At 39.3% G+C, this 21,483-nt stretch overlaps 1 protein-coding gene across 1 annotated transcript in view; it reads left to right on the plus strand.

Annotated features, from left to right (window-relative positions):
* LOC308345649 (acylphosphatase-1) overlaps positions 1–20,815 on the plus strand; it is a 47,295-nt gene extending 26,480 nt beyond the window's left edge. Inside the window, exons 6-14 of the mRNA XM_080808042.1 lie at positions 645–749; positions 2,092–2,164; positions 7,992–8,063; positions 9,306–9,417; positions 10,432–10,591; positions 18,032–18,055; positions 18,161–18,239; positions 19,278–19,429; positions 20,435–20,815. Of these exons, the coding sequence (XP_080664168.1) occupies positions 645–749; positions 2,092–2,164; positions 7,992–8,063; positions 9,306–9,417; positions 10,432–10,591; positions 18,032–18,055; positions 18,161–18,239; positions 19,278–19,429; positions 20,435–20,560 (903 nt within the window). The 3' untranslated portion in view covers positions 20,561–20,815. The remainder of the gene's footprint in view (positions 1–644; positions 750–2,091; positions 2,165–7,991; positions 8,064–9,305; positions 9,418–10,431; positions 10,592–18,031; positions 18,056–18,160; positions 18,240–19,277; positions 19,430–20,434) is intronic.
* The last annotated feature ends 668 nt before the right edge of the window (positions 20,816–21,483 follow it).

The following is a 21,483-nucleotide window of genomic DNA, read 5'->3' on the forward strand; positions in this document are numbered from 1 at the left end:
TAGTGGGCATGTTTCCAAATTATTCAGAAATACTATTTAATGTAGAGAGGAGGAATCAGTATTCATAGCATTTTGGGAGCTCACACATTTTGGATTAAACATGTGTAAAGTGTGATCAGTTTGTGAATAGTGAATGTGTTTGCCACTTTTAGAAAACCTGACTTGCAGCTTTGGCAAAGTATTTGGTGAGGGGGTGATAATTTAAAAAAAAAAAACACATTAAATCATTATATAAAGTAGCAAGACTTCTACTGGCAGGATACTTCATCATGGGATGTGAGTTTATGTTCTCTCTTCAGTGGGTTATCACAGAATGTACTCATGTGTTGGAATGAAGATATAGAATAACTAAACATTACTGATTACTGATTTTTCAGTTAAGTTGTGTTTAAGGACTTGATCATGGTGCATAAACAGATTGTTATTCTGAAACAGTATTGGTTTTTGTTAGTAATTTTGTTTATAACCAAAAATTATTATATAAGACTAATAATTTACAGAGCCTTTTGAATTTCTGAAGTCAGCACACCTCTAATAGGTTCTATGAAAATGAATGTTTTAAAGCACTTTGAGACCTTTAGTAAAACAGTTCTGCAGATATAAAGAATTAAAATTTAAATGATGTTTATGCTGGGTCTTTCTAGGTTGCTGTTGATGTAAGCAGTGGCCAGGCTGAAAGCTTGGTGGTTAAAATTCACAACGTCTTATATCCTTATCGTTTCACCAAAGAAATGATTCATTCAATGCAGGTAAGAATTTGACTTTGAAATCTCATAAAAATATATGTAAGACCCAAGCTGGACCAACTTTTATGAAATTGAATGTATTTGATGATCTGGACCACCCTGGTCAAGGCACATGGATGTTCTAAAATCTTACTGGAACTTTTATTATCAGAAGAAAAAGCAAAAGGACTAATTTTAATTCAAAGAAAAAATGTCTTCAGTAGTGTGAACAGGTTTGGAGGGATGAATTATAGATTGAGGTTTACAGTTTCAAGGATTATATGTATTGACTTTATATTTTGATGATAATTAATAAATCAAGTAAATACTGTAGAGGCATTGTCCTTAAATGTATAACAGTGCCCCTTTGTAAACGACCTTCTATTGTGTGAGGCTACAAATGACATGGCTTAGGAGACTCCAGATTCAGGATCTCAGTTAACAAAAGGAACCCCTTGTTTCATCTGCTTTGCTTGTTTGCCCTCTCCCTACACCACTCAGGCTATCTTCATCTTCTTATTTTCAGTATGGAAACAAATTAGGAGGTTAGACAGATATAGGTAAACTCCTAACCTGGCACTGACCTGGTGCCAGAGCAAAGCAAGCTCTTTTTTTTTTTTTTTTTAAGATTTTATTTATTTATTTATTTATTTGACAGAAAGAGACACATAGAGAGAAGGAACGCAAGCAGAGGGAGCAGGAGAGGAAGAAGCAGGCATCCCACTGAGGAGGGAGCCTGATGTGGGCCTCAATCCCAGGGCCCTGGGATCATGACTTGAGCCGAAGGCAGCCACTTAATGAATGAGCCACCCAGGCGGCCTCAAAGCAAGCTCTTGATCCAGATTTAGGGGAGTGAGGCAGGGAAGTACAGGGAGAACCTTATCTGTACCTGGACAGAGAGGAGCTACCACGGGTTAAAGCCCCTGGTGGCTTTTAACTTACAGTTGTAAGGGACTAGCTCCTCCAAAATGATTTTCCTTGCTTTTGCATAAATTTTCAAAATTTATTTTAGCCCCATTTGTTAGCAGTCTCTGATCATATTAATAATTCTCTGGTCCTATTTCCTATTAATAAGAGTTATTCTATTGGGAACATTTCAGGTCTACTCTAAAGTTTTGTTAGCATGTCCCTTTTAGAATCCTTAGCCTGTAGTCTCCTTCCTTTATGTGTTCTGATCATTCTACTTGCCCATTTTTTAATCTTTCCTAATGACTCCTTCAGGTTCATCAGGACCTTACCATAGTTTTAGATATGAATGTTATAGTGCAAATGACTCTTAATTAAGTACACTTTTTTCTCTTTATATGCAGATAAAACTTTGTTAATTTGTATTTAGTATTGTGGCTCTTATTTTAATGTGTGGCAGGTTCTCCAGCAAGTGGATAACAAGTTTATTGCCTGTTTAATGAGCACCAAGACTGAAGAGAATGGCGAAGCAGGTAAGATTGGAGTTCAGGGGGCGACTGGGTGGCTCAGTCAGTTGACCGCTGTCTTCGGCTCGGGTTGTGATCCTGGGGTCCTGGAATCGAGTCCCACATCAGGCTCCCTCCTGAGCAGGGGAGTCTGCTTTTCTCTCTCCCTCTGCCCCTCCTCTAATGCTCTCTCTCTGGCTCACTCTCTCCTCTCTCTCTCAAATAAATAAATAAAATCTTTAAAAGAAAAAAAAGATTGGAGTTTAGCCTTCATTAATAAGCAGCTGGTCTTCTGGTAGACTCCTTTTAAGGTTTTTTTTTTTTTTAAGATTTTATTTATTTATTTGACAGACAGAGATCACAGGTAGGCAGAGAGGCAGGCAGGCAGAGAGGAGGAAAGCAGTCTCCCTGCTGAGCAGAGAGCCCGATGTGGGGCTCGATCCCAGGACCCTGGGATCATGACCTGAGCCGAAGGCAGAGGCTTTAACCCACTGAGCCACCCAGGCGCCCCTTAAGGTATTTTTAATATACAATTCAGTTGCAGTGATTTGGGCAGATTAAAACCAACTGGGAAAACCAATTTAAATTAATATTATGAAAGAACAGTTTTAAAGTACATTAATTTTATATGCATATGCAGAGACATACATATATAAGATACATTTTAAGCTATTAATAATAGTTACCTTGGGAGTGACAATGAGAGTGGGCAAAAGGGAAATTTCATCTTTTACTCTCTAAAATATTTTATAGTATTTGACTTTTTTATGTTTTCATGTAGTCCCTTTATAATAATAGAAAGTTTATATAATGAACTCTGCTAGGTTTATTAAGAGTTATATATAATACCTTGGTGACCTGCTTTAATAAAACAATAATAGTTTGTAAACAATAACATTAACTCATTCAACAAATATTGATTGCCTGTTGCATGACAGGGACAATACTAGGCCCTAGAGCTACAATGGTGGGAAAAATACACATGTAAGAGAAACAGATAAGTAGATAAACATTAAAATTTTAATTCTAGCTAATGTTATGGAACAGAGAAACAAGATGCTGTTTTGTTTTTTAAAATATTTTATTTATTTGAGAGAGAGCGAGAGAGAGAAAGCATGAAATGGGGGAGGGTCAGGGAGAGAAGCAGACTCCCCATTGCACAGGGAGCCTGAAGTGGGACTCGAACCCAGGACCCTGGGATCATGACCTAAGCTGAAGGCAGACGCCCAACCAACTGAGTCACCCAGGTGCCCCAGGAAACAAGATGCTGTGAAAAAATGGTACTGAGAGATTTGATTTAGTTAGGAAAGCCTGGGAAGGTTTTCTTGGTAAAGTGAGATCTGAAGTATGAGTGTGAGCTAACTAGGTAACCAGGGGAGGGAAGAGTATTCTGGGCTAAGGAATGACAAATGGCACATATGTGATTTCCTCTCCTCTAGTGAGAGGAAGCAGGACAAATGCAGCTGGAGTGAGAGCATGGAGATGAGGCCAGAGAAGTAGGTCACAGCCAGATCTTAAGTGTCAGTTACCATCTTCGTATTTGTCTCAACCCTGACTGGAAACAATGGAAAGCTTTTTGTTTTCTTTTGTTATTGTTTGTTTTTGTAGTGACACATGTCACATCACATTTGTACTTTGGAAATACTGCTCTGGTTGCAGTATGCAGAATGGGTTAGGGCTAGGGTAGAGTCCCAGTAATTGCAGAGAGACTGTAGGAGGATACTGCAATATCTAAAGATGATAGTTGGTGAAGACCAGGGTGGACTGGAGAAAAGTGAGTGCATTAGAGAGAGACGTAGAAGATAAGGTCAGCAGCGTTCAGTGATGCATTGGGTATGGCAAGGGAATCAAAGATGACTCCTCATTTTCTGACCTCTTCACTGAGTGGATGATGCAGGACCAGGTGATAGAGATTCCAAGGAGAGACTCAGAAATCTGTCCCATGTAAGAGAGGGACTGAAGGAGGCTGAGGGTGAAAGAAGGCTTGTTTTTCATTTTTCTTTTTAAATGGGAAGACTCGAGCACATTTATGAGGACTGCTTGATAGTGTATGGCTGAGAGCTCTGAGCACCCATGGAAGGCTTGGGTCCAGACAGGCAGACGTACAGGGGGATGCTTCAAAAGTTTGGAAGCAGTTCGTTCTCTTTGTATTTCAGAGTATTCCCTTTTACCTTGCTTATGTTGTAGATTTATTTAGTAAATGTTATAATAGATCAAAGGCAAATTAAAAGTGCTGTCAAAATTGTCATAAATATGAGTGAAAGTCAAATTCTAGCAGTTTCACCATTTTGGGAAACTGAACAGATTTTTTTCTAAGGTTTTGATTACCTGGAATTCTTTGTTGTTTAACGATTTTGTTTATTTATTTATTTATTTATTTGAGAGAGAGAAAGAGACCCAGCACGTAGAGGGAAGGGCAGAGGGAATCGCAAGCAGAATCTCCAGCAGACTCCACACGTGCTGAGCTCAGACCTGATGCAGGGCTCGATCCCACAACCCTGAGCTCATGGCATGAGCTATTGAACCAAATGAGCTACCCTGGCGCCCCTCTTTGTTGAATAACAAAATCTCTATAATGGCATCTGAGATGAGTGTAGCCACAAAATCCGAGATGTTCAGAGAAGCAAAAGGGACCTATTTAAATTTCTCTTGCAATTCTGTATTAGTATTGGGTTATAGTTGACCTTTGAGCAATGCAGAGGAGCCCCAAACCCCCACACAATCAAAATCGATGTGTAACTTCTGACTCCCCCCAAAACTTCACTACCGCATTGGTGGTATAGTGGTGAGCATAGCTGCCTTCCCCAAAACTTAAGATTTTATTTATTTACTTGACAGAGTGAGATCACAAGTAGGCAGAGAAGCCCACAGAGAGAGAGGGGGAAGCAGGCTCCCCGCTGAGAGCAGAGAGCTAAATGCGAGGCTCGATCCCAGGACCCTGAGGTCATGACCCGAGCCGAAGGCAGAGGCCTAAACCACTGAGCCATAGCCTACTGTTAACCAAAGCCTTACTGATAATATAAACAATGCATATTTTGTGTGTTATGTAGATGATATGTTGTATTCTTACAATAAAGTAAGCTATAGAAATTGTTACTAACAAAATCATAAAGAAGAGAAAATACATTTACCTTACTGTACTGTATTTATCGAAAAAAATCGGCATGTAGATGGACCCGAGCAGTTCAAACCCATGTTGTTCAATGGTCGATGTTAGTTAGATACCACCAAAGAGAACTCTTAGATAAATACATTCTTTTAAAATCAAAATATGTGTTTTTACTGTCACTCGTGAATACTAAAAGCAGTTTATTCTTGTAATTGACTTATTTTAATATTTGCATGTTTTTGTAATTGACAAATATATTGTTTTAAATTATAGTGAAATTAATCCCATATACTCATAAATTGGCATTTTGTATTGCATACTTCCACCTGTGATAAAATAGAGTTGTTATGATACCCCAAAGAATAAGGGTTCTTTTATTTATTTTTTCTGTAAATATTTATTTTGTAAATTTATTTTACAAAATTTATTTTGTAAATATTTATTTATTCTGTAAATATTTATTGAGTGTCCTTTATGTGCCTGGTACTATTATACATGCTGGAAGTATAGCAGATAGAATTCCTTCCCCTTATGAAACTGCTATTCTGTTGTGTTAGAATATCAAAAATACAGCTTCTGAAATGATTAAATTACTTCCTGTCTTCTGCTTTATTCAAGGAATGGAGAAAATGTTGTGAACAGTATATAGACTATAAATCATTCTGCTACCATCAGGTACAGAATTGATTTCCTAGGGCCCCTGACTCTTGGTAATTCATGCCGACTCATTTTAAGTTTGAGCTTACTCCCTCACAATTTTTTTATTTATTCCATTGTTTTGCCCAATACAGGATGTTCCCTCTTCATCACAACCAGCTGCAACTCCTCCTATCCTCAAAGGAATTTAAAATTCAACATTTTAGGGCCTGTTCCTGTGGTTGAACATGCCGTCAGAAAAATTACTTCCTTTTTTCCCTTAAGTCTTAAGCTCCCATGCCATGAATTTGATGGTGTTATAGTAACATTCAATTCTTTAGTAGAAATGGGAAAAACAGGAATTATTTATCTTGATCAAATTCAAGAGGAGAACTTTTATTTCAATATGACCAATAGCAATAAACCTCAACCCTTTGGCCCAAAGTGATAAAATTACAAGACAAAAAGATGTATTAATGTAATTGAGAGTCAGTCCTCTCAGTGAGAAAGGGATTTCCCTGTAGGTTTGGCTTTTTGGGTAGAAACATTCTGCCTTCTCTCTTGCACTTGAGAGTCAAAAGCCTTGCTATTCAAAAGCATGGTCTGTAAATAGCATCACTTGGGAATTTGTTACAACTGCAGAATCTCAGGGCACCTGGGTGGCTCAGCCAGTTAAGCGTCTCCCTTTGGCTCAGGTTGTGATCTTGGGCTCCTGGGATGGAGTCCACATCTGATTTCCTCCTCAGCGGGGAGTTGGCTTCTCCCTCTCTCTCTCTCCACCCCCCCAGCTCATGCTCTCTCTGTCTCCAATAAATAAAATCTTTCGAAGAAAAAAGAATTGTATGATCTTGCGTCCCATCTCTAATCTGCTGAATGAGATTCTGCAGGACCCGTAGGTTATTTGTGTGCTCATCAGAGTTTGAGAAGCCTGAGTCTGAAGCAAGGCAAACTATGACTGGAGGGCCAGATCCAACCACCCCGCTTTTGTGCATCCAGGGAGCTAAGAATGGTTTTTACATTTTTGAGTGGTTGAAAAAAGCAAAAGAATAATATTTCTTGACACATTAAAATGATATGAAATTAATATTTCAGTATGAAGTTTTATTGGAACACAGCTACAGTGTTAATATATTGTCTATGGCTGCTTTGGTTCAAAAGGAATAGTTGAGTAGTTATGACAGAAACCATATGTCCTAAAAAGCCACAGAAAAAATTTGCTGATCTCTGATCTAAAGTGTACTAGATCTGGCGGCCACCTTTTTTAATATGTAAATGGTTTGTGAGAAAAGTTGAAGTTGGCCAGAAGAAGGATGTTTTTAAAAAAAAATTCTAATTACACTTATATTTAAAAGACATAATTATTATATAATGTAAATCAACAAATTGAATTTATATGTTTGGCTATAATGTTTCTTAAAGTGAACAACATCTGTCATTTATTAAAAGTGTACTCCCTGGGAAAAAAAAAAAAGTGTACTAGAATTACGTTCTTCATGGGCTCCAGAGTAGCTTGTAAATCAAAGTCAGCTGATTATGATAATGTGTGTAAAGTCCTTCATTGTATCAATTTGAATTAATAAAGCAAGATCAGTCTTTAAACATTAGGAATATAGGGCCTTAACCTTGTTTTATAAATGAAATATCATGAACTAAAGACTTTCTCATCGGGAATAAATTAGTTATAGTTTTCCCCATAATTTCAATTTTTTTTTTTTTTTTTTTTTTAAAGAATTATTTTTTTTTAAAGATTTTATTTATCTACTTGACAGACAGAGATCACAAGTAGGCAGAGAAGCAGGCAGAGAGAGAGGAAGAAGCAGGCTCCCCGCTGAGCAGAGCCCTATGTGGGGCTCGATCCCAGGACCCTGGGATCATGACCTGAGCCAATGGCAGAGGCTTTAACCCACTGAGCCACCCAGGCGCCCCCCCATAATTTCAATTTTTTAAGAAATGAAGGATATAATTGTTACTACTACGTATGTATGTTTCCCTTACGCTTATGTTGTTAAATAGTTTGAATTAATCTTTTTTTTTTCTCTGCACACAACATGATTATTTTAATGTAGATCTGAGAATTTGAAACTCCAGTAATCCTTGCTAATCTTCTAGGTGGAAACCTGCTGGTCTTAGTGGATCAGCATGCTGCCCATGAGCGTGTCCGTTTAGAGCAGCTGATTACGGGTAAGGATTTGTTTGGGACTAGAAGAGATTTGACACTCCCTTGCAGAGCTTGTATACTGAAGGAGTTTTTCTACCTGTGACTGTTTTGAGGAAAGATGAATTTTATGTTTAAAAAATTAAGCTGAAGTCTTCTGGTTTGGCTTCCTTTATAACTGAAAGAACATAGTGATTCGCTCTGGTGATTTGAACTTGGTGGTCTTAAATGGTCAAAGATATATTTGCCATACATTTATCATTGACCCTAATGGTTGGGTACCTAAGAATTAGGCTACTTTATTGTGACCAGCATAAAGATACACTGTGTGCCCATATGATCTTGTTATATGTATCTTAACACTTCATCTGGCAGAAACTACCACCAGCTCATAAGACCCAGTATATTGTTTTTATTATAAAATTTGTTTTGAATAGGTGGTATAATCAAGTAAGTTCAAGTCTGAAAGGTATAAAAGGTAATATAATAAGGGCTCCTTTCTACCCTTGTTCCTTATCCCACTGGTTTCTCTCCCCAGAGACAAGCAATATCACTAACTTGTTATATGTCTTTTCCGAAGTCAGTATGTGCTTTTTAATCTTTGCTACCCTATTTTCTCATCATGAGGTCGTATGTTCTTCAAATGGTAAAATCCCAGGAAAATCTTTACTCCTGTGATCAAGTAATGAAAACTCATGTCAAAGAGTTAGGGGAGGACCTAAGGAGATAGTTCATGGACTAGAATGGCAGTGATATTACTTCGACGTTCACTTTTCCTTATGAGATGAAGACTTAATTGTCAGGAAAGATACCGTAAAATTAGTGTTAGGAAAACTTGCCATAGGCTCGGGACTATTTGAGAACAGTACTGACCAATTGTCTTCAGAGACTGGGAAACCCTTCTGAAGGAGTGGGGAAATCCTGAGCCTTACCTGTGTTATTTTCTCAGTAATCAACAGTATTACCCCCATCCCCTGTTATTAAAACCACATATATTGACTATCTACAGAAACATTGCCTTGTTCATTTCAATGTAAGACTTAAGTCTTATATTTCTTATTTTGGAAAATACTGGTGAAATGAATAAATGGACTAGATATTTACTAGTTTGACTTTAATAATGGAAATTCAAAACCTAAAACTGAACATGGAACACATTGCTAAGCACGATAATAATTAACATGGCTGTACCTCACCATGCCTTATTTTTATCTAATTCTGGAAGACTTCACTTCCTCCTCTTAACCCATTCATCTTTTTTCCAATAGATTCCTATGAGAAGCAAAAGCCACAGGGCTCTGGTCGGAAAAAATTACTGTCTTCCATTGTAAGTCCTCCACTAGAGATAAAAGTGACAGAGGAACAAAGGAGACTCTTACGGTTAGTACCGTCATGGGAATGTGATACTTAACAGTATAATCTCTCACAGTAATTCTGTGGGGTATAACTATTGTTCCTTTTTTCAGGTGAGACACCTGAGACCAAAGTGAGTTTACATGACTTCTTCAAGGTTATAACAACTCTTGAGTGGTGGAGCAGAGCAGTCTTTCAGATTCAGGTCTTCTGACTCCAAATGCTCTTCTTTCCACTATATCACAGATGTTGAGTATAGGATAGTGTTTCCTTGATAATTTTTTCCAGCAGTTGGCTTAGAATGCTCTTACCATTTCTTGGAAAAGTCTGTGTTTATGCTGTGTTGTTTCTGAAAGCAAAGTTACTGCAGTAATTGCTTCCATTCTGCTTTGCCTTGGTGCATTCTAGATTCTTAGTTTTCATTACCATAATCATACTTGGGAAGAAAGTAAAACACTGGGCCATGAGGAAGGGGTAAATCATATGGTGAGTCACAAGATAGGACGCTGTCCCACTTTTGAGCAGCACAGATTATTGGAAATAAAAAAAGAATTGTCTCTGAATTTATGTCAGGTTTGGGAATATGCAATTGCCAATAAATCTTCTTCCCTGGGGCATAATTTATAATAGAAACAGATCCATTTATTTACATGCTGTTAATCAGGACTTCTCAGTTCCTAGGGTTGTTAATTACCTCCCTGCTTTAATGCTGATTCAGAACATTCTCAGCCCTTTTATTTGTGCCCAACTCCTTGAACTGCCAGCAATGAGGAGAAGTTAGCAATTCGTCAGTGAAGAATAAAAACTTAGGAACAAGACTTAGAAACAAACTTGTTTCTCTCAATGGAAAAGAGAAAAAAAGATGAAAGTTACTATAATTCAAAAAGGAAATTTGATGATAAATTCCTAAACAAATGACCATAAGTATGAGAAAAACAGTACAACTCTTAAAACTTGTGGCTGCTTTTGAGAAACTATCCAGTGTTTGGATAGTAAAATGTGAATGAAGTAATACTTTTGTAATTGAGGTTATCTCTTTAGGTGTTACCACAAAAATCTGGAAGATTTGGGCCTTGAAATTACATTTCCAGACACCAGTGATTCTCTGGTCCTTGTAGGAAAAGTACCACTCTGTTTCGTAGAAAGAGAAGCCAATGAACTTCGAAGAGGAAGAGCTCCTGTGACCAAGAGTATCGTGGAGGTAAGACAGAGCTTCACATGTTGAGGAGGTTGCTGAGTGAAGGTAACCTCCTGTTTTCTTTAGAAATTCCCTATATTGGGCGCCTGGGTGGCTCAGTGGGTTAAAGCCGCTGCCTTCGGCTCAGGTCATGATCCCAGTGTCCTGGGATCGAGTCCCGCATCGGGTTCTCTGCTCAGCAGGAAGCCTGCTTCCCTTCCTCTCTCTCTCTGCCTGCCTTGCTGCCTACTTGTGATCTCTGTCTGTCAAATAAGTAAATAAAATCTTTAAAAAAAAAAAAAAAAGAAATTCCCTATATTCGTCGTTTATCTAACAAGCATCTGTGAGATCCCTGCTATGTGCCAGGTGCTAGAGATTCAGAGATGAATTACCTCAAGTTGAAGAAAGAAGGACATTTAAGTAATTATAAATACAATGAAATTTGGCCAGTAGAGCTATGTTCAAAAGTGCTGTGGAAATCCAGAATGATTACTGTGCCCAGGGGGATGGAAGTCAAGGAAACTATCACAGAAAAGCTATTTTTTTTTCCTTAGGAAAAATCTTGTGGAACCTTAGAGGAGAAGGGCAGTCTAGACAGAACAACTGATATGAGAAACACGGAGCAGATCCTGTGTTTAGAGAACTACCAGTATAGATGGCTTAAATGAAGATATATATGTAGTGATGGACTAGATAAGGCTAGAAAGACCATGAAGACCAAGTCATAAAGGGATTTTGCATAGTCTGTTAAGTTTGCATTTCATCCTCCACATACGTGGTTTTTTGTTTTAAAGATTTTTATTTATTTATTTGACAGACAAGTAGGCAGAGAGACAGGCAGAGACAGAGGAGGAAGCAGGCTCCCCGCTGAGCAGACATCCCGATGCAGGGCTCGATCCCAGGACCCTGGGATCATGACCTGAGCCAAAGGCAGAGGCCTTAACCCACTGAGCCACCCAGGTGCCCCCACATATGTGTTTTGTTAAAGGTCTGGAAAACTGCTGCTGGGATGTGGCATTGGTGGTGTTGAAGAGAGAACCATACTTCTTATTTATGTGTTTCACTTTTTAAAAAAACAATATAGTCTCCACGCCCAGTGTGGAGCCCACTGTGGGTCTTGAACTCATGACCCTGAGATCCAAGACTTGAGCTGAGATCAAGAGTAAGATGCTTAACCACCTGAGCCACTCAGGCACCCTACACTACTTTTTACAACAGACAGTTTCTTTTGCCTTTGTCATCTTTTCTTTACTCCTTTCTGGTTTTCTATTAGAGTTTTCTCTATTTCTTCTTTTTTTCCTCTCCTAGTTTAGAAGTTACATATTCTATTGTATTCCTTTAGATTAGCCTTGAATTTCAGCCTTAACAAACTATCAGGTAATTTGTTTCTCTGTTCTCCCTAAACTGTACAAAAACCTTACAACCCTTTATCTTCCATCATTCCCCTCCTATCTTCCATGCTGTTGCTCAGTATTTAACTCTATCTTGTTTTTAATCTCCTTAGCAGTCATTAATTTTATAGTCAATGGTTATTTATTTTATTTTTTAAATTTAAATTTAATTAACATTTAGTGTATTATTAGTTTCAGAGGCAGAGTTCAGTGATTCATCAGTCTTATATAATACCCAGTGCTCATTACATCACGTCTCCACCTTAATGCCCATCACCCAGTTACTCCATTCCCCAAATCCCCCTCCCCTCCAGCAACTCTCAGTTTATTTCTTGTGGTTAAGAGTCTCTTATGGTTTGTCTCCCTCTCTGATTTCATCTTGTTTTCTTTTTCCCTCCCTTCCCCTATGCTTCTCTACTTTGTTTCTTAGATTACACATATGAGGGAAATCATATGATAATTATCTTTCTCTGTTGACTTCTTTCACTTAGCATAATAACTATCCTTTAGGTCCATCCACATCATTGGCAGTGGCAAGATTTCATTCTTTTTGATGGTCGAGTAATATTCCATTGTAGTTATATACCACATCTTCTTTTTTTTTTTTAAGATTTTATTTATTTATTTGACAGAGAGAGATCACAAGTAGGCAGAGAGGCAGGCAGAGAGCGCGGGGGAAGCAGGCTCCCCACTGAGCAGAGAGCCCGATGTGGGGCTCGATCCCAGGACCCTGAGATCGTGACCTGAGCCGAAGGCAAAGGCTTAACCCACTGAGCCACCCAGGCGCCCCATACCACATCTTCTTTATCCATTCATCTGTTAATAGACATCTGGGCACTTTACATACTTTGGCTATTGTGGACTTTGCAGCTATAAACATTGAGGTGCAGGTGTCTCTTTGGATCACTACATTGGTATCTTGTGGTAAATGTCTAGTAGTGCAAAGGCTGGGTCATACGGTAGCTCTATTTTTAACTTTTGAGGAAACTCCATACTGTTTTCCAGAGTGGCTGCACCAGCTTGCATTCCCACCAGCAGTGTAAGAGGGTTCCCCTTTCTCTGCATACTCGCCAACATCTTTTGTTTCCCAAGTTAATTCTAGCCATTCTGACTTGGTGTGAGGTGATATCTTATCATTGTTTTGATTTGTATTTCCCTGATGCCAAATGATTTTGAGCATTTTTTCATGTGTCTGTTGACCATTTGTATGTCTTCTTTGGGGAAATATCTGTTCCAGTCTTTTGCCGGTTTCCTGATTGAATTATTTGTTCTTTGGGTGTTGAGTTTGATTAAGTTCTTTATAGATTTCAGATACTAGCCCTTTATCTGATAAGACATTTGCGAATATCTTTTCCCATTCTGTCAGTTGTCTTTTGCTTTTGTCTGTTTCCTTTGTTGTACAAAAGCTTTTTATCTTGATGAAGTCCCAATAGTTCATTTTTGCCTTTGTTTCTCTTGCCTTTGGAGACGTGTCTGGCAAGAAGTTGCTGTGACTGAGGCGGAAGAGGTTGCTGCCTGTGTTCTCCTCAAGGATTTTTTTTTTAAGATTTTATTTATTTATTTGACAGATGGAGATCACAAGTAGGCAGAGAAGCAGGCAGAGAGAGAGGAGGAAGCAGGATCCCCGCCGAGCAGAGAGCCCAATGCGGGGCTCGATCGGGATCATGACCTGAGCTGAAGGCAGAGGCTTTAACCCACTGAGCCACCCAGGCGCCCCTCTCCTCAAGGATTTTGATGGATTCCTGTCTCACATTGAGGTCTTTCAACCATTTTGAGTCTATCTTTGTGTGTGGTATAAGAAAATGGTCCAGTTTCATTTTTCTGCATGTGGCTAGCCAGTGTTTACTTAGATTAACCAAAACATTTACCACAGTCTTTGTTCACTGTTACTCCTTGAATCCTACTGTTCATTTCATGTTCAGCTTTCTTTCTACCAAAATCTTTTAAAAGTTCTTTTATTAAGAGTCTATAAATGGGGGCGCCTGGGTGGCTCAGTGGGTTAAAGCCGCTGCCTTCGGCTCAGGTCATGATCCCAGTGTCCTGGGATCGAGCCCCGCGTCGGGCTCTCTGCTCAGCGGGGAACCTGCTTCCTCCCTTCTCTCTCTGCCTGCCTCTCTGCCTACTTGTGATGTGTCTGTCAAATAAATAAATAAAATCTTTAAAAAAAAAAAGAGTCTATAAATGATAAACTGTCTTTGAAAATGTCTTTATTTTGCCTTCACACTTGCATGATTGTCTAACTAAAAACAGAATTTCACATTGTCATCCCTCAGCGTTTTGAGAACATTCCATTACTTTGACATTCTATATGCCACTGGAGTCCATTGTCAACTAGTTATCAGTACTTTGTAGGTATGTGATTTTATCTCTGGTGGCTTTTAAGATTTTCTCTTTGCCTTTGGTGTTCTGCCATTTCACTTTGATATGCCTTGTTTCCATTTCCTTCTTGAGATTCATCAAGCTTCTTCCATGTGGAAAATGTACAGTTATTATCACTTCAAGCACTGCTCGTTCTGCCATTCTCTCTTGTCTCCTAGAAATCCTGTCAGATGTCTACTGGACCTTAACTTTTTAACGTCTCAGTCATATTTCCCATTGTCTTACCTCTTTATGATACATTCTGGGCAATTCCCTCATTTATCATCTAGTGAACTAAATTCTCTCTTCACTTACTGTTTAATCAAATGTTTAACTGATCCACTGAGTTTATTTCAGTGACTGTATTATTTTACTTCCAGAATTATGATTAGGTTCTTTTTCAAATCTATCTGTTCTTTTTTCATAGTGTCCTGTTTAATTCATTGTGGTTTCTACTCCTTATTTATCTCTAAGTCTTTCTGTTTGGAGCACAGGCAAATCCACATGAATCCAGTCTACCATTTTTCGAGAAATCTAAATTACCTTAGTCATATCTAAAAATTAAAAAAAAAATTAGAAGATTGATTTGGTGGATAAATTGTGTGATAGATTGATACAGGAAAAGTTTGAGGCAGGGAGAGCAGTTGAAAGACTATTGCACTCGTTCAAATAGGAAAGGATGAGGGCCTAAGTCATAGCATTGGGAATGGAGAGGAGGGATATATTTGAAACATAAGTTGGAAGGTAGAATCAAGAGGACCTGAGCAATAGAAAGTATAAAAGGGATAAAGGAGAAGAGATGAGATAGGATTCTGAAGGTTCTAGCTTGGATGACTGGAAGGATGGTGGTGCCATTGCCAGAAGAAGGAAATAGAGGAGGAGGGGTACACCTGCCTGGGGAGCTGGATTATGAGCCTGGGTTTAGAAGCATTGAATGTGCCTTCAAGTGGAGGTGTCTAATGGATAGGCAGACATACAGATCTAGTGCTTGGGAAAGAAGCTTGGGCTCTGTGTACCTATCTGGGAGTTAACAGTGTATATATTTTGATAATATCAGAAGCTGGAGAAGGGTCTAGCGGAAGTGTGAGTGAGTGGGGAGAATATGAAGAATAAAAAGAGGAGAGCAAAGGGTGGAGTTGATGGAACACCAGCATTCAGGGGGCATATGTCTTGGCAAAGGTATGGAAAGATACTGCTGAAAAGAAGAAACTGGAAAGGATGGTTGAAAATATTTGGTCAGAGAGAGAGGAAGGAAATGAGGAAAAAGTAATATCTCTAAAGCCCGTGGAAGTTTTAAGCAAGAAGGAAGTGGTCAACAATAGCCATAAAGCTTGAAAAGTTGGGTTTGCAATCATGAGAACAGTGGTGCCATGGTGGAGTCTGTTCCTGGGAGTGGGGGTGCAGAAGACAGATTGCTATGGGTCCAGGAGGGAGTGGAGGGAGAGGAGGTGGAACTGAGTAGACTGCTCTTTCAAGATCTTTGGCTGCATTCAGGAGAAGAGAGAGAGGGTGATAGCTAAAGGTTAGGAGTGGTCTGAAGTGTAGGTCAGGACACAGGGTTGAGGAAAGATTTTTGATTGTTTTCAGATGAGAGAGACTTCCGCATGTCTGTAGGCTAAGGGTGAGAAGACATCCGAGAGGAAGAGGCAGTTAATAGCACCAGCTTTTGGATTACCATGAGTTTAGCCCTTCCAAAATTGCCCTTTGATCAGACAACCTTTGCTTTGCTTTCATCAGTGCTCGGTCTCCCAACACAGCCTTGTTCTCCAAGGCTCCTCCTCCTAACTGTCTTAAATCCAAAAGATAGGATCTGTTAGAATCTTTTATTGTAATTCAATCCCTAAGTATTTAACCAGAAAATTATAATAAAAACTTTTCCCAAAGTGACTTCAAAGACTACTGGTAAGGAGTTTACTTCAAATTGAAATAAAACTTATGGCTTCAGAAACTCTTGACTATGGGGCGCCTGGGTGGCTCAGTGGGTTAAAGCCTCTGCTTTCGGCTCAGGTCATGATCCCAGGGTCCTGGGATCGAGCCCCACATCAGGCTCTCTGCTCAACAGGGAGCCTGCCTCCCTTCCTCTCTCTCTGCCTGCTTGTGATCTCTCTCTCTCTGTCAAATAAATAAATAAAATCATTTAAAAAAAAAAAATTTAAGAAACTCTTGACTATGTTAAGTCACACTGATCAGGAAAGATTTTGTTGATTCTGGAAGAAGCTGGAACAGTTTTGGTGTCTTAAAAAGGAGATAGCTACTTGGATCTTAACAGTTGAAAGCTCATGAGTATTTTCTTTCTTTCTTTCTTTTTTTTTTAAAGGTTTTATTTACTTATTTGACACAGAGAGAGATATCACAAGTAGGCAGAGAGGCAGGCAGAGAGAGAGGGAGAAGCAGGCTCCCCGCTGAGCAGAGAGCCCAATGCTGGGCTCGATCCCAGGACGTTGAGATCATGACCTGAGCCGAAGGCAGAGGCTCAACCCACTGAGCCACCCAGGCACCCCTCATGAGTATTTTCTATCAAGTTCTGTCCTCTAGCCCAATGAATGAGCTTTTTAAATATTATTTAAATTATCAAGCATTAATTGAACTACTGAAATGTGAAATGAACAGAGAATATAATCTGTCTCCCCCTTACCAGGCTTAAAAAACAGTATTTCACAAGTCCCAGATGAACAAGCACAAGAGAGAATGGTGAAGAGGTTAGGTTTGATCACTGTCCATATTGAGCTCTGTTAGTGGGTCAGGTATTATGAGATGTCTTTTTGCGTAGGTTTGTTTGGAGAAGTACATGGCTTTTGAAAAATACATGGTATCTACCCCTAGCTCTTGCTAACTGTGCTTATTTACGAGCATGGTGGACTAGAGTGCATATGAGGAAAGGGGGAGAATTTTCTGAGTCTGATTTAAGAAGATCTATCATGTTGTACTCTTAGGAAGGTGATTTATATACACCACCAGTTCTAAGAGTGAAAAAATCTTGTGTTTTCTTAAAGAAATTATTAAATGGGCCTTATCTCAGAAGAGTTTTTTTTTAATCTCTAGAGGTTAAACAGATTGGTAGCATGAAAAATAGTGTCTGCTTTAAATTTCTTTGAAGTCCTTTTGTAAATATTAACATCTGCAGGGGTAACTATCGAAAAGGCTACCCGAGGGACAGAGATATGCTGGTGAGGAGAAACTTCTGAACAAATTGCCTCAGAAAATAAGCTTTTTGACCTGAAGGGAATTGTTAAAAAAAAAAAAAAATGTCTGTGGGAACTGAAGTGACTGCTTATGTTCATGATATATCTAAGTGCATGTCAGACTCAGTGCCCAGTTGTGTTGATGACCATGGTGTATTTATTCCATTTGTGTGTAATATTACACTTGTTTTGGCTAAGATCATGAGTACAAACAGCCTCTTAGTGAGAAGTCTCCCTGATACTTAGACTCAGTTGAATCATCAGGGCTGCTCTCAGCAGTTACATAACCTCCTGAGTTATGAGCTATCTCTGGAGGAGGTTTCAGTAGCTAAATATATTCTCTAGTCAGTAGGAGTTCTATTAAATTGTCTTGGTATTTTCAGACTTGAAGTGCCTCACAACAAAAAAATTATTTGCACCTAAGTGCTATACTGCTGGAACTCTCTTCTTTAGGGGGTGTATTTTTAAACTATAAAAGGATATAAAAAGACAATTAAAACAGAGTAATGCCTGTTTTCCTTTCTGCTTTGTAGGAATTTATTCGAGAACAAGTGGAGGTAAGCCTTTCTCTTATTTTGGGGTTTCATACAGAGACCCTACACACAAAGGCTCTGTTGTCCCATTTCCCTTTCCCATTAATGAAGAATGTGTTTATGCATTAGCTACTCCAGACCACAGGAGCCATCCAAGGGACTTTGCCACTAACTGTCCAGAAGGTGTTGGCATCCCAAGCCTGCCACGGTAAGACTCAGCACACCAGCTAGTGAGTGCTTCTGTATGCTAAGCACTGGCAGGGGTATGACTGTTAGGAAAGAAGTAGAAGGCACAGTTACTACTCCTTGGAGGATACAGTTTGGGTCAAGAAAGTGTATACACTAAAAGTGAATACTAAAAAATCGCTTTTACAAAGCAAAATACCAACACATACGTTTGACCATAATTCTGACTGACATATATGAGTAGAGGAGTAACTCATGGAGGAGAGGGATTTTGAGTCAAGCTTTGAATGAGCTGAGGGACATGGGTTCCGGATAGAAGGGAACGTTTACCACAAGAGGTAGAAATAGCCCGTGCACAGACTGAAAGGCAGAAACAGATTAGTTATATGAGGAGCAGCAGAGAATACCAAGGACACCAAGAAATTAGGCTGGTAAGAAAGATCAGAGGCCTACAAAAAAATTTATGACTATTGTATAATTATTTGCTTAATGTTTGTCTCTCACCTGTTAGACCCATTAGATCATAAGCCTGTGAGGGCAGAGACCGTCTCATTCACTGCCTGGCAGAGGTCCTGCTACAAAGTATATACTTACAAGTATTTGTTGACCGGGAGAATTAATGTATGCACAAAGGCAGGTTCTGGCCACATGAGAGTTTAGACCAGGAAGATGATTACAGAAATAGAAAAAAGCAAATAAAATGGGCATTGTAGGGAATAATCACAGATCTTGGCAATAGATTGGCTAAAAGATGACCTCGATTTCACAGCCTATAAAAATATTGCCCTTGCCTCTTGAGGAAAACTCAGAAAGCAAAATCCTAACAAGTTAAGGAATGCCTCCTAGGACAACGATTCCATAGGGAAAAGCTGAGACATAGGTTGGTCCTGAAGCCTTAGTTTCATCCACGGTCAGTAAGTCCCAATTTCAGGCAGTCTTAAAGTCACATGAAAAAGTCTAAGAAACCTTTTACTTTCCCAGATATTTGGCTCTGGCCCAGGGTCAGGATTGGTTTCCCACTATACACACCATAACCTTCTTGTTTCTGTCTTTCGTTTAGGGGCCATTAAGTTTAATGATGGGCTGAGCGCAGAGGAGAGCTGTCGCCTTATTGAAGGCCTGTCCCGGTGCCAGCTGCCATTCCAGTGTGCTCATGGGAGGCCTTCTATGCTGCCGCTGGCTGACATAGAGCACTTGGAACAGGAAAGACAGGTACCGTGATGACCGACAGGAGAGGAGGGAGCAAAGTTTATCTTCTCTTTCTGGTCTAGATCCTATTAGCCAAATGTAATCTACCTTAATCCTTTCCAAAATACGAGAGTTTTATAAAGTATGCATTGAAAGTTTATTTATATACAGTCTCACCATTTCATCTTCTACTTCAAATTCGACACGGAGCCTAGGCTACACTGTCAGATTACACACATGATGCCTTTGTATTGTATAAGCTTCACACATGTTCAGACTAACATAGCCTGAACATCTGTTGTCTCCTGGCTTTCGGTTTGATAAGATGTAGAAGTTTGCTGTGGGGCTCCAGAAAGTTGATAGAAACACAGCAAATCCCCTGCTAGCAAATACAGACTATAAACAGCCACTTGCTTGATGGTATGTGCTGTAAGTGGGGCCCTTGCTGGAAATGGTAGCCATCTCTGAGGATCTCTAGAGTTATGATTTGGGGATCATTAGGCAGGAAACCAAGCTTAGGAGATTTTCACATTATGGTTTGGCCTTGATTACTCAACAACCCAGGAATAATGATGTGGGTAATGCAATAAAGCCCCAGAGTGGTTTAAATTAAAGAACATTTTCTGTTCTCGCTATAATCTTAAATGAAACAGAACATGAGAGCATAATAGGAATGTCCATGTTGCTGCTTTCCAAAATCTCTTCTTTTGCTTGCCTCTCTTGTAAGGGCTAGAGAGTCTTCCTTACATGGAGTTTTCTGGTACTTTTGTTTTCTGATACATCTAGTAGACTTTACTCCATTAAACTTACTGTTTCACATGACAATGAAAAAAGGTTTTGTCCTCATTCCTGAAGAGATGAGAATCTAGTTAGAGTTTGTAGTCCCACTTATCCTAAGAAAATCTCTCCTCTTTTCTGAATCCAGAAATTAGAAATCTAAACAGATTGGAATAACCATAATTAGGAAATTTTTATATGCTCCTTGGCTTTTTGTGATACATATGGGAGTTATTCTGTTTCTTCCCACAGATTAAACCCAATCTCGCTAAACTTCGCAAAATGGCCCAGGCCTGGCACCTCTTTGGAAAAGCAGAAAGATGTGATGACGCAAGGCAAAGCCTGGAGGCATCCATGCCTCCTTGTGAGCCACCATGAGAACAGAACTACTTATCTATAAGGAACCAAAGGGACACTAACTCTATGCCCCTGAGCAGAGAGCATGAGCTGCAGGTACCAGCAGAGATCTGAGTTGGCCGGTGCCCCCAGGCAACATGACGGGCCAGTCTGGAGCAGATGAGCCCTCCAGCTAAAGCCAGTTCATTCATCTGCAGCCCTGGACACAGGAGGTTGCCCTATAATACCTACTTTTTATAACTTATTTAAAGATAAAATTTAATGATTAATTGGTTCATTTGTGGGGTTTTTTTTGTGGGGGAGGTAGAAGTGGTTTGGTTCTATTTTGCAATTTTTTCCAGCCTCACAGTTTGCATTGATGTGATTTGCCTGATGTTGAACTCCCCAGGATCCAATCTGCCTTCCTACACAGCCCATAGCCACGCTCCATGGTCCCCACCTTCCTCCCAATCTTCTTCACTTCCTGCTGCTGCTGGCTTTACATTCTAAATCTCCGACTTAAAGAGCTTCTCTACACTCAATAAAAACATCCCCTGCAGTCTTCCATCAGGCCTATAGTTAGATTATTTTAGGGATTAAAAACTATTGGTAGAGAGAGACAAGGACAAGGATAGAGTAGAGAAAATTTGAAGTCCCGTCCTGGTTTTTTGTCTCATTGCCTCTTTAAAATCTCATTCAGAGTCTGATACTGTTCATATCCCAATTGGTAAAATGGTGAGAGTACTATGAACTTGTTTTTTAAAATATGATTTTTTGTGGGTATTTTAAAAATATCTCTCTTTATGTGAAAGCAATTTTCATATCAAAATGCAGCATTCATTCTTTCAACCTAACCAGGTATGTTCTTTGCATTTTTTCAGGAGTCAGTGGTTCTTTTGGTCCCTCTCAAGTCCTATCTCAGTTTTATTACAGTATGCCTATCTAATGACCTCATAATTTCACTT

This window comes from Martes martes (assembly GCF_963455335.1).
Source record: "Martes martes genome assembly, chromosome: 7".
NCBI classification, from domain to species: domain Eukaryota; kingdom Metazoa; phylum Chordata; class Mammalia; order Carnivora; family Mustelidae; genus Martes; species Martes martes.